The following is a 15,828-nucleotide window of genomic DNA, read 5'->3' as shown; positions in this document are numbered from 1 at the left end:
CACTTGTTCTAAATAGTAATAAAAAAAAAGAAAGCAAAGTATCAGCAATTTTTGTTCAGAAGTCAATAATTACCATGCTAAATTGTTTGATGTACTCCAGCATGTAGCAGAATTGAAATGAAAAGTTGTATCTTTGCAGAAAATGATTTATGGCATATTTGTAATTTTCTTTATTAATTATTATTATTGCTTCTGGGGGGGTCTTAGGCAGCTTTAGGATCATCAGTCTATTAAGACTACTCTTCTCTGATGTTAAAAAGGCCGATTCATGTTAATACATATGAAGAATGCTGATTTTAATTTCTCACTGAGATAAGACTGACAGAAAAGGGCACAAGATTACAAACATTGCTTAAGTAATCACTTAGTTATCCACTTCATTGTAAAGACACATGGAAACTTCATATTGCTTCTTGTTCAGTTGTATGTACAAAAAAGTAGGAAGTATTTATTTTTTTAAAATGCAGAAATATACTCTTGGAATGTTTTGTTTTATCACTTGCTTTGTTTTAGGGTTCTAAAGTAAAAATATTTCACAAACTATTTTGTGTGTCTACTGCCAGCCAGTTGGTGAAAGAAAACACAGAATGCTTTAAAAACACACACAGAATACCAGCTTATAGATGTTTATCATCTTTCTTTTTACTGCTGGACTGGGTGTTGTTTAATGTAGGAGGCAAATTGTAATAGCTAGAAGTGCTACTTACGAAGGAATAGTGTAGTAAACATGACAGAATATGCCATAGTTGTAACTCCTAATTTTCCCCTTTTGTTTTTACTGCAAACACCATTCTTGATGTGTGATGAAAGATGGAACATATATATATATTTTTGGATGGGTGTATTTTCCCAGTAGATAGGGCATCAGGAGACATAGTGCTTGATCCAATTCCCATTTAAGTCAATTGAAAAACTCTCTCTGACATGAATAGCAGTTAGGTTGAGCCCGTTTTCTCTTCCTGGCTCTGCCACTGACTCCCTTTGCGGCCTTGGCCAAATTAATCCACATCTCTGTTTTTGTTTCCCTCTCTCTAAAATGGGGATAATGATTCATGCTCAAGCTTGCAAACTGCTTTGAGATCTAGATCTGAAAAGCACTACAGAAGTGCCAGCTATTATTATTTCAAGTGACCTGAAGCTTTGACAAAGGGAGAGGAAAGGAAGCCATTGCTGTTGAATCAACTTCTATACAGAAATCCAGGCAAGCAGATGGTGTTTGTATACAGGATATGCTATCACAGAGTAACTTTTCTACAACATTCTTCATTTTTAATAATTTCAGACGAGCTAAACTCCGGCTATATTTGGAGCAGCTAAAACAGCTTGTGCCTCTTGGGCCAGATAGCACCAGACACACCACTCTAAGTCTGTTGAAAAGAGCCAAGATGCATATCAAGGTAAAAACAAAAATATCCATCCATACTTTGTTTTCTTTAAAATAGAACCTTCAGGAGTATGTATTGGTTGAAAAGAAACATTTTTCTTTTTTAACAGTAAATCCACATGTAGTATTTCTGATCTTCCCTATGGCCAGGTCTTTATTAAATACTGTGGTCCGATGTTTGGCTGCGTGTGTTCTTTCAGCATGGTGTCCCAGCTCTGCACAGATAGCGGAGATAGCAGACTTTGATTGAGCTGCCCAATAACCACAGACTCAGTACGTAGCAAAGGAACTTGGTCAGGTTTATTGTTGATGAAGCACGATATTGGTGTCTTATACTTGCTACAAGTACACTCAGTGCATGTATACCTGTGACAATGGACGCAGCTCAGTTAGTGATGGGACTTTCCACTATCCCTCTCGGCTGGCCAAAGACACTCCCTCTGAGATAACCTCTTTATTACACCAATACAAACAAGTTATGTATTGCTCCTGTGGCGTATCTAGGTGTCACCCTCTGACATATTTGGGTACCACCCATTGCCTTGTACCTATTGGTTTAATCAAAATATCTCTACCCATCATGCTGTTATCATGACCTTATCTTTAAGATGGGTCAGCGTGTTCCTGTTATCTTTGGGAAATGTACTAGTATCGGGGTGTTCTGGTACCACCCTTTTGGAATGTGTTTGCATGTATATTCTTGTACCTAGCACTACTTAGGAATATATGTTTGTGCAATATCAGCCCTATTCTTGCCAGATTCTGTGAGCAGGGCCTGCCTCTTGCTCACAACTTAACTTTGCTTTATACCTAGGCTTGAAAGGCGTCTGGTTTTTGACCGGAATGCCCGGTCGAAAAGGGACCCTGGTGGTTCCGGCCAGCACTGCTGACTGGGCCGTTAAAAGTCGGTCGGTGGCGCAGCAGGGCTAAGGCAGACTCCCGCCTGCCCTGGGTCCGCGCAGCTCCCGGAAGGGGCTGGCATGTCCCTGCAGCCCCTAGGTGCAGGGGTGGCCAGGGAGACTCCGTGCGCTGCCCCCGCCTTGAGTGCTGGCTCTGCAGCGCCAATTGACCAGGAATTGCAGCCAGTGGGAGCTGCAGGGGTGGTGCTCGCAGGTGTGGGCAGCGTGCACTGCTCAGAGCCCCTTGGCCACGCCACTGCCTAGGGCTGGACATGCCGGCTGCTTCCAGAAGCAGCGCAGAGCCAGGGCAGGCAGGGAGCACTGCCAACCAGGAGCTGCCTGAGGTAAGCACCACCTGGCAAGAGCCCACATCGTGAACTCCCTGCCCCAGGTCAGAACCCCTCCCACACTCTAACTCCTTCCCAGCCCCTGCACCCACACCCCAGCCCTGAGCCCCTTTCCAGAGCCCGCATCTCCTCCCGCACCCCAACCCCTGACCACAGCCCTGAGCCCCCTCCCATACCCAAACTCCCTCCTGGAGCCCACACCCCTTACCCCAACCCCATGCCCCAGCCCTGAGCCTCCTCCCACACTCCAAACCCCTCGGCCCTGGCCCCACCTCAGAGCCAACACTCCTAGCTGGAGCTTGCACCCCCTCCCGCACCCCAACCCCTTGCCCAGCCCAGAGCCCCCTCCCGCACCCTCAACCCCTCATTTCTGGCCTCACCCCAAAGCCCGCACTCCCCAGCCAGAGCACTCACCCCTCCCCCACCCCAGCCCTCTGCCCCAGCCCAGTGAAAGTGAGTGAAGGAGGGGGAGAGTCAGCGATGGATGGAGGGGGGCTGGAGTGAGTGGGGGGTGGGGCTTCAGCGAAGGGGCGGGGCAAGGGTGTTTGGTTTTGTGCAATTCGAAAGTTGGCAACCCTATTTATAGCAGCAAAGCTTTGACCCCTACTTTAGCCCAGGCCTCAGACCAGGCTTTTGATACAAGGCCTTATGTCTCAGGCCCTCTTTCTACTACAAATGCTCCAACCTCTGGATCAAGTATTGTTTCATCTGAAGTAACACTTTAAAAATGACCGTGCAGTCCCAAGCATATAAAATGTTGATTTCTGCTCAATCTCTACTGGTTTATACTCTGCCTTATAACCATAATGTACAAGTCAATAATGATTTTTTGAAAGGCTGGGGGCAGGCTGGTATGCTACTGCACTGCTGTTAATGTAAAAGACAACCCTATTCAGGGTTAAAAAACTGATGGAGGGGAAAAGTTTATTGCTATTAGTAATACTATGTGCCCTGTACCTTGACGATTAGATCTTCTAGTGCTTGACAGTCATTAAAAAGAAACTGAAAGATGGCTCCTGCTTTCAAAATATTTTTTATCTGATGTACTAATTGAGTAAAACAAAAATTACTTTAAAAAAACTTCTGGTTTTGTGTCCAGTATTGTAGTCATTTAGTTGGTTCATTCTAAAGTTACAGCAAAGTTCACTGTGTAATAAGAAAAGCATTAAAGGGAATATAATACTTTATAGTAAAAAATTTGAAATATGATGGAAGAAGCCTGCTGTCATACAGCATTTTATTAATTATGCGGCTAACAGAAGTGGAACATATAGGTCTTGTCAAATATTGTAGATTAAGTTAAGGAAAGCCATCCTTGTTAGTAATAAATATATTAGGGAGATTCTCAGCTGGTGTAAATCATTGTAGCTTCATTTCCATCAATCAGGCTACACCAGTTTATATCAGCTGAGAATCAGGCCTCTCATAGTTTAGATTAAAGTGAATGAAAGGCCGTGAATGCCCTTTTTGTTCTGATATGCAAGTGATACTACCTGTATTGGACCTTTGTACTACAGAATGCAGAACGACGATTTGCTTTGAATAGTGACAAATTTGTGTGATTAACCATGGAAACATCATTCAGATGCCAGTAAAGCTAGCAATAAATGCCCTTTGCTTGCTTTGTTCCTTGACCACTCTGAACATTACGATTAATCTCCAATTTTTGGAAAGTGAATAGTTTTTCTTTTTAAAGAGTTAAACTGATCCTATTCCTCTTGAATTGCCACTGGATTGCTTCTCTCCAGCAGGTGTAGAGCACTACTTTTCTGAAGACTGGCTGGGCCTGCTATTGTAGCTGCAATGACAGTCACACGAGTGCCTGTCTTCCTTCACTATTGCTAAAATGGCAGAGTCACTTTAGTAGATTTTGAACATTCCATTCCCTTTCCCCAACAGACTGATATTTGCACTGAAGTACTGGATAGAGTTTTCAGTCTGACTGTGAATCAAGAGTTAATGTCAAAGTGTTCCTAAGAGCTCAAGTTTGTGGCAGATAAGTAGCAGCTGGAGAATAAGGAAATCTGATCACTTGGGCTCAGGTAGTTTGATTAGTCCACCTACACTTGTTGATTTATCTCTTTTCTGATTGGAATGTTGTGTGTATCTATGTATATACACACAAATGGTGCCTGGCCTTGGACAAGTCTTAATGTGAGGCAAATGTCCAAGATCAACAGTGCACATTATTCCTTCCTTCAAAAGGTCAATACGTCTATTTTATGATGGCTACTCTGAAACAGCAGGATCTTTGGAATCATTCAGGATGGTAACCTGCTGTTTGCTCCACACTTTCACGAGGCACTCTGGTCTAGAAAATCAGGCATAAACACATTCATATGGTGAGCGAAGAGTCCTTCCAGCAGCCACGGTCCTTCCTAATAAGTCTCTTGAATCTTGGTAATCATGTGAAGGCAGCTAAAGTGGGAGTTTGCTATAGATTCCCTTACTGCTTCTGGACCAACTAGCAAAAAGAATAACGCATTTTTAATTGTTAATGGAGTTGGTCTCTGAGGAAAATATATTACATGTACGAGGTCTTGATTTGTGGATATCTTTTGTGTATGATCCCAGACTTCTTTATATTTACTTCCAAGTTAGTGTAGTATCTTCTTCCATTTTTTTCCTCCATAAATGATCTTAGGTGACTTGGCAAAAAGGCTCAGTCAAAATCTCAGACAAAAATTGATATTAATAATGTAGCCATTTATAGAAGCAACACGGCACAAATGTTGGGGGTGTTTTTCTTTTGTTTTTGCTTTGAGTATTAACTGATCAGTAACTTCTCTTATTAAAACTATAAGGGAAATTTTGGGTAGACAATATAATTACCTTACTGGCTTTTTGTCTACATTTGGCTTTACACCCCTCTTTCATGACAAATGTATGAACAGTACTTACCAAGGAGAAATTTGGGGGAAAGCAAATAGACCGTACAAGTAGAAAATTCACCATTAGCAAGCCATAAATACCAGGGAGGGAGAGGAATTATTCCAGCTCAGTACTAATGTGGACACGAGAACGAATGGATATAAACTGGCCGTGGGGAAGTTTAGGCTTGAAATTAGACGAAGGTTTCTGACCGTCAGAGGGGTGAAATATTAGAACAGCCTTCCGAGGGAAACGGTGGGGGCGAAGGACCTGTCTGGTTTTAAGATTAAGCTAGATAAGTTTATGGAGGGAATGGTTTAAATGGAAAAACATGATTTTAGTCAAAGGAATACCGTGCTATGGCAGGTAAATAGTATAATGGCTAACGAGGGTCAGGCTGGAGAATCTTGCCTACGTGCTCGGGGTTCTACTGATCGCCATATTTGGGGTCGGGAAGGAATTTTCCTCCAGGGTAGATTGGCAGAGCCCCTGGAGGTTTTTCGCCTTCCTCCGCAGCATGGGGCAGGGATCACTAGCAGGAGGATTCTCTGCTAATTGAAGTCTCTAAGCCACAGGATTTGGGGACTTCAACAGCAGAGTCAAGGGAAAGGGAAGGGACGGCTTTGTGGCCTGCATCATGCAGGGGGTCAGACCAGATGATCATAATGGTCCCTTCTGACCTTAAAATCTGAGTCTATGAGTCTATTTCTACTGTAATGATATCACAGTATTGCCTAACTAATGAGAACCTTAAGTAGTAAAACTTCTCTGGCCTGGTGTTACACAGGAGGTCAGACAGTGATCAGAATGATCCCTTCTGGCCTTAAAATCTATGATTAAAACCCCTTTTACACCTAAGGAAGCATTACATTCTGACTGAAAACTGGTTCTTGTTTGTTATTTTATTCTGTATTAATCTAATATGGTCTGTTTTTCATTTCTTTTTGTAATGATTGGTACAGTGATTTAAGTATTTCCCAGCACTAATGCAACAATAATTGGGTCTTAGTCTGAGAAAGTCTTACCAGTTGCTCAGCAATTTCTAAGTGATATTTTCAAAGCATAGGTGTTCTATTATGGGCCAAACTCACTGCTGGCTTCTGCAGTTGAAACTACTGAAGTCAGTGGAACTAAAGAAAAGATTTTGGCCCACCATATATGTTTGTATTTTTTAAATATTACATATATATGAGAAACATGGATTGAAATATTTTGAAACAAGTTACTTACATTTTAAAATTGGTATAAGTTAATGATTTAATTATTTATTTTTCACCCCCAAAGAAATTGGAAGAACAGGACCGAAAAGCTCTAAATATTAAAGAACAATTACAGCGGGAGCACCGCTACCTCAAACGTAGATTGGAACAACTATCCGTGCAGGGCATGGAACGTATCCGCACTGACAGTATGGGATCAACAATATCCACTGATTCTGAACAAGGTAATCTAACAAGAGAGGTCTCCTGGTTTATTAAAACTTTGGACCAGCTTCTTCCACCCTTACTCAAATTTAGTAGTATCTTATTCTGCATGCTGTCCCATTGGAATCTGTTCTATTCTGAGTAAATTCTTATGTCATCAGTGGGACTAATTACAAAGTAAAGTTACTACTTCACATGGGTAATGCAGAATCTGGCTGAGTGTATTTATCATAAATCAGTAATCAATGCAAGTATTAAAAATGAAATTTACTCCAATATGATAGATTATTGTTAAGAATTTTGTTGTCTTCTGTATTTCACATTATAAGTTTGTATTAAAAATAAAATTGTTGTAAGTATGTTTATTCTAATATATGTTGGTAACATATTAGAAAATGTATTACAGAGTAGATGTATTGTAGTTAATATAATCCCTGAATACATCACATTTTCCAAATGCTGTCGCCCATGGTACTTGAGACTAAGGGCAAGATCCTCCGCTGCTGTAAATCTTCATGAGTTTATTGAACCTATCCTGATTTTCACCAGTTGATCCAGCACATGATCTAGTAGCTCATTTAGCAGTTTCTACAACGGGATGTGAGCAGCACCGTAACAAGGCAAGATTGTAAAGGCAGTAAACCATATAGAAATGTAAGAGTTAGAGTATTGGCAACTATCTTACTGAGTGAATAATAACATAAATTCCTCTATGCCATGATTTTAATAATACATCATGGGGACTAATCTCTCCTGATTAGTGAGATGAGTTCCCACTAACATTAATGGAAATTTTACACCTGCATCAAGGATAATATCCCTTAGTATATATTTATCTTGTCTATTACTTCTTGTATTACATTTTTTTTATTTTTATTTTGACTTGAAGTTATAATGAAAGATATAGTCAGTGTTTATTTTCTTAAAAGGTAATTATGTCCTTTTTGAAGACAGGTCCCAGTCTTGCCAGCTGTGACTTAAGGGTGGCATGTCAAATTTAAAAATGTCAAACTTTTTTTATTTCCTGGTTTTGGTTACTTGCTGTCACAAGTTAAATGTATTACTTCGATAATAGTTTTTGTTTACAAGTAACTGCAGTTCAATTTTCTTTGTCATATGCATGTACCATGCTGGTGTCTTGTACTTGATCCTGCATCTTACTAAGTCAGCGGTAGTTTTGCCATTGACTTCACTGGGATTAGTATTGAGCTCTTGGAATTAGATGCAGATATCCTTGGTCAGGATGAGTAACACTTTAGTCCAAAAGTGGTCCCATTCAAATGAATGGGACTGTTTGTAAAACAAGGTGCTACTTGTTGTGAGCAAGAATATCAGAATCTGACTCTTTGTTAGGACATTTCCAGGGCCAGCTCTAGCTTTTTTGCCGCCCCAAGCCAAAAAAAAAAAAAAGCCAGCCACAGGGAGGGTGTGGAGGGCGGTCAAGGGCGGCTCGCAGGGGGGTGAAGGGCGGCGCCTTGCAGCCGGGCGAGAGGGGCTCCCCCCTCAGGCCTTGGGGTGCCTCTCCCGGCCGGGCAGGCGGAACCCCCGGGGGCTGCAGGAGGTGCTGGCTCAGCCGCTCCTTTAAAGGCGGCTCGGCTGGGCCGGGCTCAGAGCGATGCGGGAGGCGGAGACCGGTACAGGCAGTGGGGAGTGGCGCGTCCTGGGGAGCCCGGCGGCACGGTGAGCGGCGGGGATCGCTAGTTCTTGCCCCCCCGGGCCGGGGTCCGTGCCCCTGCAGGGCTGGGACTGGGGAGCACGGGGAGCCAGCCAGGGGCTCCGGAGCTGCGGATCAGGCTGCCAAAGCAAAAAAAAAAAAAAAAAAGAACCACGGTAAGGCGGCCGGAATGTGCCGCCCCAAGATTGGCCGGAATGCCGCCCCTTACAATGTGCCGCCCCAGACACGTGCTTTCTCGTCTGGTGCCAGGAACTGGCCCTGGACATTTCTTCAGATTGCTAAGTCTCTAATACTGCTTGTCTCCTGGTTGTTCCATGTTCTTCCTTCTCTGGATAATAAGCAGAACTGGTTGAGATTTTTCAAACAAAAAAACTTTAATTGAAAAACAGCCTTTTCCAAACCAGAAATAATCAGAAAAAATGTTTTCAGTTTTTCCAAGGAAGCTGGAAGACAAAAAATTTAGTTCATTTTTTCATTCATAAGTTTACCTTTCTGAAAATGTTGGCAAAAATGTCTGTTTTTTGACCAGCTGTAATAATACGTTCAGAGTTTTGTACTGCCATTACATTTGTATTGCATGCATTTTTGACAGTTTTTTTTAAATTTAGCATTACATGGTTAGAGTTGTTTTTGTGAAGGATTGGTAAAATGGGCATATCGTCCCTTAAATTATATTGATTAATAGACTGTTTTATTTCTGTGTAAAGCATTATTCAGACCTGAAAACGCTTGAAAATTTTGTCCAGGATGATATTCATCACCAAAAGTTTGGGCTGTGTGATTCAAAGTATTAATCATAAAATATGGATCTTTCAACTCTATGGTACCCTTCCTTGTTGGTTGTTAGTTACTCAAACTTGTTCCCAAATGATGGATTTTCAGTGGCTTGTGTGAAATGAGTTGTTGGTATCAGTCCAATTCTTAGTGACAATTATGGTACAGCCATCTGTCCACTAACTGTCACCTTTGTTGGTAGTGTCAGCAGAGACTGCTAGTATTAAATTGTCTTGGGAGCTAAACTATTATTTTTTTAGCCCTAGAGATGATCTTTACACATTGTGAGATGGTCTCTCCATACCAGGGTTCAGGACAGTATGAGAAAGCCTTTAGTGCTGATGTCATGTTGTATTTGTTATGTGGTTAAATATGTAGCGAATTTAATTCCTAGGGCTGTCAGTCTGGTACTTTTCACTAGCACTGAATTTAAAAATATTATTTGGGAAAATTAAGTGTGGTTTGACTTTCACATTAGGCTTTTAATAACATGTTCAATATCAGCCCACAGTAACTGACTGTATTCTCTACATTTCTGAAAATCTGCCTTTTGTGTTTCATTTAGAAGTAGACATTGAAGGAATGGAATTTACACCAGGTGAAATGGACAGTATTGGAAGTGCCAGTGATGTTGAAGACCACTACAGTTTGCAAAGCAGTTCAAGTGATGGTGGCTATACACATTCCCGCAGACTTAATGCCAGGCTCTCATAGTGCCTGAGTTTCCAATTCAGCTCAGGACCATCTAACTGAAGCACTTATAGAAGAAAATTCCAGAGGTGTCAACTGCCACTCTTCCGGGAAACCCCAACCACAGCACTCTGAAATGGAGGTTTTGTACCCACGATTCCCTGCACTGTAACCACAATATTCGATATTGTAAATCATGGTTTTGCTGCAGAGAACTGTGGTTAGGTACAGTTGTGACTTAAAGCTAGCTTGATGTAGCCATACTGCAAATTTTAAAAAATCATATCATTCCATGCAAGAAGTATTAAAATCAAACTGTTGGAAGCATATGATGGCATAAGGAAGTTTAATAAGAAAATCATTTTGATTTTGCAGAAACCATTTTCAAATATTGAAAAATAAATGCAATCTATGATGTGTTAGTGATTCAAATCTATAAAAATTCAACTACTTTTTTTTCTTGTTTTTTTTTTTCTTCATGAAAAATTATTAATGCTTTATAACAGGCTGTAGAGTATAAATTCTTTTACTAGTTGTGTTTGAGAGAGGCAGACAGAAAAAATCTCCAAATCTCAGATGATCTTTAAAAAAAAGATCGTATTAACAAGTCACTACTGTACTTCAAAATGGGGAGGAAAAAAGCCAGCTCTAATAATGACTTCATGTGGAATGATCTCAACTTTCTTTTGCTTTTTTGCAATCAGCATCCAACCAGCAGCAAATCATTCTCACCATGATAACAGAGCTAGCACAAAGTAACACTGGCGTGTTAACCTGTTATTATGGAAGAGATGACTTTTGAAACATTTCGGTATTTTTGTAAAGAATACAGAGCTCAAATGATCCAGATTTTGATAATTAAACCTCTCCTTACAAGGAATGTTTGCTAATGTTTCTTTTTTCCTATTTATAGCTGCCAATACATTTTTATGGAAGGCATGGCTTATCATTACAGTATTCAGCTAGAGGATAATTAATCATTTTTTCTTCTTTTGCACGCTATAATTGCATTTTCTATTCTTAAATAAAGTGCAAAAAAATAAAGTGTATGCTGTAAAACAGCAAAGTTTATTTAGTACTCATCAAGCTGTTCAGAACATATTTACCCAAATTGTAGCAATACTACGAAGATGTATTTTAATACAACGTTGGCTTAGTGAAGTCATTAGAGCTTGGCTTGCTGGGTAAGAAAAATGGACCAGTCTTTGCATTATCTGTATAAAGAAGGTCTTTTAAAAAAAAAAAAGAAAAAAAAAGAAACGAAAAAAGAAAAAAAGCTAGAAACACTTCTAGAGAAGTGATTTTAGCAAGTGTAGTCTATATTTCCTGTAAGAGATTTTGTATTATATTTTCCTAAATGTTCTCATTTACTTGTATAGGGAGGGGAATGGTACAGACCCAAACCAGAGTCTCAGGGACTCTTCACCCTTGTCATATTGTGCCTTGGTGACCATTTATGTATGTCTCTCCTTTTTCATTGTTTAAAGGCAACTAAGCTTTGTTTCTTTCAAGACCCTCTGTTTGAATGGTCAGTTGTCCATCTTATTACAAATGAAGCACTGAGAGTTATAAATCCTCTCACATCCAATCCGGGTGTCTTTTTAGTACAATTATAAAATTAGGTTTTGGTGAGAGGGTTATAACCATTAATTACATTATACTTCATAGAGGCCCTCCCTTTGATTCTTCAGCACACAGATCTACATTTTGTTAGCTTTTTGAACCAGGGTCTCTGTGAGACCAATATTAAATGGGTATGGAAACAAATGTATTGTATAATGCTATAGGATGTCTAACTGTGGTACCATTTTAATATTCAAATATAAAAAACTCATGACATACTGACCATAATAATCAAAACAAAGATTCAGTTGTTCTTTCAACATTAGACATATGTGCCCTCCCTTTGGCTTTTACAAGAGAGTAGAAATATGAATACATTTTGTGGCAGCTTACAATCCTTGTTTGCACTCTTGCTTACTGCTTGGAACTTGCCAACAAGGAAAATGTCTACTTTTAATTTACATAACCTAATTTATGGCCACCTGTACTTTGGCTTTAGGGAGGGGCCTAAGGTTATAAACTCTGGCAGCTGAATAATAAAAAACAACAATTAACCTTTTCTGTGATGCAGGTTTTGGTATTATGTTATACACCTTTGCATATTACTAAAATCCTCATTGTTGGGGAAAACACACAGCAATATACTCATTGTGTGTAGCTGACAAGCAGCAGAAATTACTAGCTCCTTTGGTGCATATGTAACTAATTTCCAAATCTGGAAAAATTAAGTGTTTACTTTAACACACGACTGTTAACGGGAAAAAAAGGCTAGTATATTGTTGCTGTTCATTTATTATATAATGAACACATTCATGAATTGTAAAGTGTTTCCTTTTGTGACAAGCAGCTCTTGCACAGAACCTCCTAATAAAAAGAGATTTGAAACTCACAGAAGGAGAGTAGAGATTTTAAATCCAACATTGTTGTACCTTATGTTGATCAGAAGTTCTCCTTTTAAAGATGAATGTGCTAATTTAATGAGTTCTTCCACGCTGGGTATCCATGGCTTTGTAGATCTTATATTTTCAATAAAAATTACTCCAATAATCTGAATGGAAATAAAAAGGGTTTTATTTGTTTTTACTCTTTTGCATATTATTATGGTAACCATTATCAAGACAAAGAAATATGGTATCATTTTCATGGAGTGTTTGTCTTAATTAAAGTCTGATGTAATATGACACTTTCAGACATGGGACCCATTCCTGCAAATCCTTCCTTATAGTAGTAGCCCCATTGAAGTCAATGGCACAACTGATGTACTATTTGCATGAGTAAGGTTGTGCAGGATCAGGCCAGTAGCCCAAACATATCAAAGTGCTAACAGCTCTATCCATCTCCCTTTGATTTCTGTGGTGATGGATGGATTCCTGTGATTCTGTTCCAAAACATTATTCTCCACCCTATTCAGCAGTGTTATTAATTATGACATTACCTTATGGCATGGCAACTAGGGATGAATAGTTTCCTGTTTTGCTTTGTTTTTTAAATAATTTTAAGGTGGATGTTTGTCCTTTTTGTGTGTGTGTGTAATTATTAGTGTTGCGATCAAAACAGTACAGCAAAAAAGGGAGGGGGGATGGGAGAGAGATATTTAATCATTTTCTTGGAGTAACTGCACCTAATCCAATCATCCTGCCATGTTGTGTTATAATGTTTTTAAAATTGAGAATATCACATTTCTAATTTTCTTTCTTTTGCACTTTCTAAATGGGGAAAGTTGTGAGGTCTGTAGGAGTATGAGGCTGGAGCTTCTCTCCCATGGAACAAGGCCTGGAGGAAATTGCCATAAAGTTCTCTTTGCAGAATTTTCTCAAATTGTTCCATAAGGAGATGAGGAGGTTGACTGCTCTCCTACCCATGGAACAAGGAGGAAATTCTGCCTTCAGAACCTGCAGGTCCCAAGGTATCTACAAGAGGCCATGTCCCAGCCAGGATCTACACTTGTGCTGGTGCCTACTGTTCATCACCTCCTCAGCTCTACTTGGGTCATGTTGTGAGTATTTTCTGTACCACTGCCTGGGTGGGGCTATGAAAATGTCAAAGCAGCGTAAGGTAGCATTAATTTTTTTCAGATTCCCCACAAGACTTAGGGGGACAATGCATGTCCCCTACTCCATCCTACCCTTCCCAGCTGTTTCCACAAATTGATGGATGGCTAACCAACCTACCCCCCACCCTCCATTTTTAGAAGACTAAGATCTGTGCAAGAACTGGATACTATATTTCCTTATGCAAAGCTCCTACTGACTTCAATGTGAGTTTTGCCACAGTGAAGAATGCAGGAATGGGCCAAAAAAACAAAACAAAACAAATCAATGATAGAGCTAAAGTTCATGTCTGGTATTTACAAAGATACTAAATGTTAATTTCTTATTGTAAAACTTTCTTCAGATTTGGAAGTATTGTCTGCTAGGACCTGGTACAATTCATATTTAAGTTAAAGAAAAGACTCTCACTGACTTGAATGGGTATTGGATCAAGCATATCAACTGCAACTTAATTTTTTTGCAAGCAGGTAGTTTGTAACAATCTAGAGAGTACATATGAGAAATGGAGAATTTTTTGTTTGATAAATATTTACATGGTTTTTATTTTCTTATTACCACAAGTTCTATCAAACCAATGTTATTTTAGTATTTTCAGTTAAAATGATAAAGTAATTAATCACAATGTTTTAAAAAATGGTAAGAGATTGTGTGCATGTGAGTTTGGTCTACAAGTGTGCTCTTGTCTACTACACTAAAGCTTGCTCAACTGTGGAATACAGTACCCAGTTCTTTTGCAGTTGTATAAAACAGCATATACAGGTAGGACGAGTGATCATTTGACCCTTTTATCAATGTTAAATCAATTATTAATCTATGTAATTACCACTGGTTTTTCTTCCTCAAAGGCCATTTCCATACACAAAATAAAACGTTTCTCAATTACGAACCCAGCCAGCACAAACACTGAACAAAGGATATTAATTTTATACACTTGTTTTGTGAAGACATTACCTTAATAATGTTTAAAAACCAAATTTGAGAATCCTTCTTCATTATATTTATTTACTGCTAGAGGCCAGCGCCTTGTGTTTAAAAAAAAAAAAAGTGTCAAAACATTCAATCCATCGATAATGCCTTTCCAAAATTGAATGCAATGACTATCAAGCTACTTTAGATTTATTTTTTTAAAGGAGAGCTGCTTTCACTATAAAATAAAACAGGTAAAATTATCAGCTATGAGAGACATTTCACCAACAATGAATGTGTGTTAATGTGGTTTGTGAATGAAAGGCAATATTCCTAATTGATAGCTCCAAAAGAAATATCTAAGTTATGTGTACTATGGAACTGCTTAAAATGAAGGGAAAGTATACAGTGGGAACTGCTAGAAACCATTTGGTCATTTGGGCCTGTCATTATCCTAAATTCTATAAATGAATCCCAACAAAGATTCCTGGTGACCCAAGTACACCTATAGAAACCTTGGTAGTGAATCATAGTGAAGGCAGTCTAACTTCAGCCTTCAACTTTGCATAGGTAATGTGGGTATAAAATATGGTGACATTCAATGCATGCGGTTTAAAGGGTCTGTGCAATAACAAGTCTTAATGGCTGATATTTCACTACATGTGAAGTACATGGTAGGCACCGAAAAAGAGCCTCCTGTTGTGGAGGTTATGTTTCTGGTGAAATTCTAGAGGTGTACTGGGTGCGTTCTGTGCCAGAGCCATTGGAATATATATCTGAAAAGGAACGCTTCATAGCTTCTAAGATGTATTATATTGTAAAGATTCATTTGTACACACGTACATGGTGCTTGCTACGCTGTGTAGCACACACCGAAAGTATTGTGTTATATCATTCTTTCATTGTAATATAAATACAATTTTTATACCTGAGATTTGTGGTGGTTTTCAGTTTTAATTTTTTCTTCTTTCATCATTTGTTTTGTGTGTGTGCTTTTCCTTTTCCTTGCAATTCATTTCACACAGGGTTAACAAACATTTTATAAAAAGCTCATTGGGTGTTCCCCTCACTAAAAGACCCTTGCAACTCTTCATGGTTTGGAACTAACACTCAAAGTTCTCTGCTAAATATACTGGCCCAAATAAAAATGCTACCTAATTCCACTTTAGTCAATAGCATTACACCAGGAATTAATTAGGCCCATTATTTTAAAAGAGTTGATATTTTTTTTTTTCTTAACACAG

General features: G+C 39.3%; 1 protein-coding gene across 2 annotated transcripts in view; it reads left to right on the top strand.

Moving 5' to 3' along the window:
• Positions 1–15,516, top strand: part of MXD4 (MAX dimerization protein 4) — a 48,249-nt gene extending 32,733 nt beyond the window's left edge. For both annotated transcript variants that reach the window (XM_054028822.1, XM_054028821.1), the window contains exons 4-6: positions 1,283–1,397; positions 6,786–6,945; positions 9,940–15,516. In XM_054028822.1, coding sequence (XP_053884797.1) covers positions 1,283–1,397; positions 6,786–6,945; positions 9,940–10,088 — 424 coding nt within the window. In that variant the 3' untranslated portion in view covers positions 10,089–15,516. The remainder of the gene's footprint in view (positions 1–1,282; positions 1,398–6,785; positions 6,946–9,939) is intronic.
• Positions 15,517–15,828: the final 312 nt, after the last annotated feature.

Source organism: Malaclemys terrapin, chromosome 5 (assembly GCF_027887155.1).
Source record: "Malaclemys terrapin pileata isolate rMalTer1 chromosome 5, rMalTer1.hap1, whole genome shotgun sequence".
NCBI lineage: Eukaryota > Metazoa > Chordata > Testudines > Emydidae > Malaclemys > Malaclemys terrapin.
The sequence above is the reverse complement of the archived record's forward strand: the minus strand, read 5'-3'. Positions and strand labels throughout refer to the sequence as shown.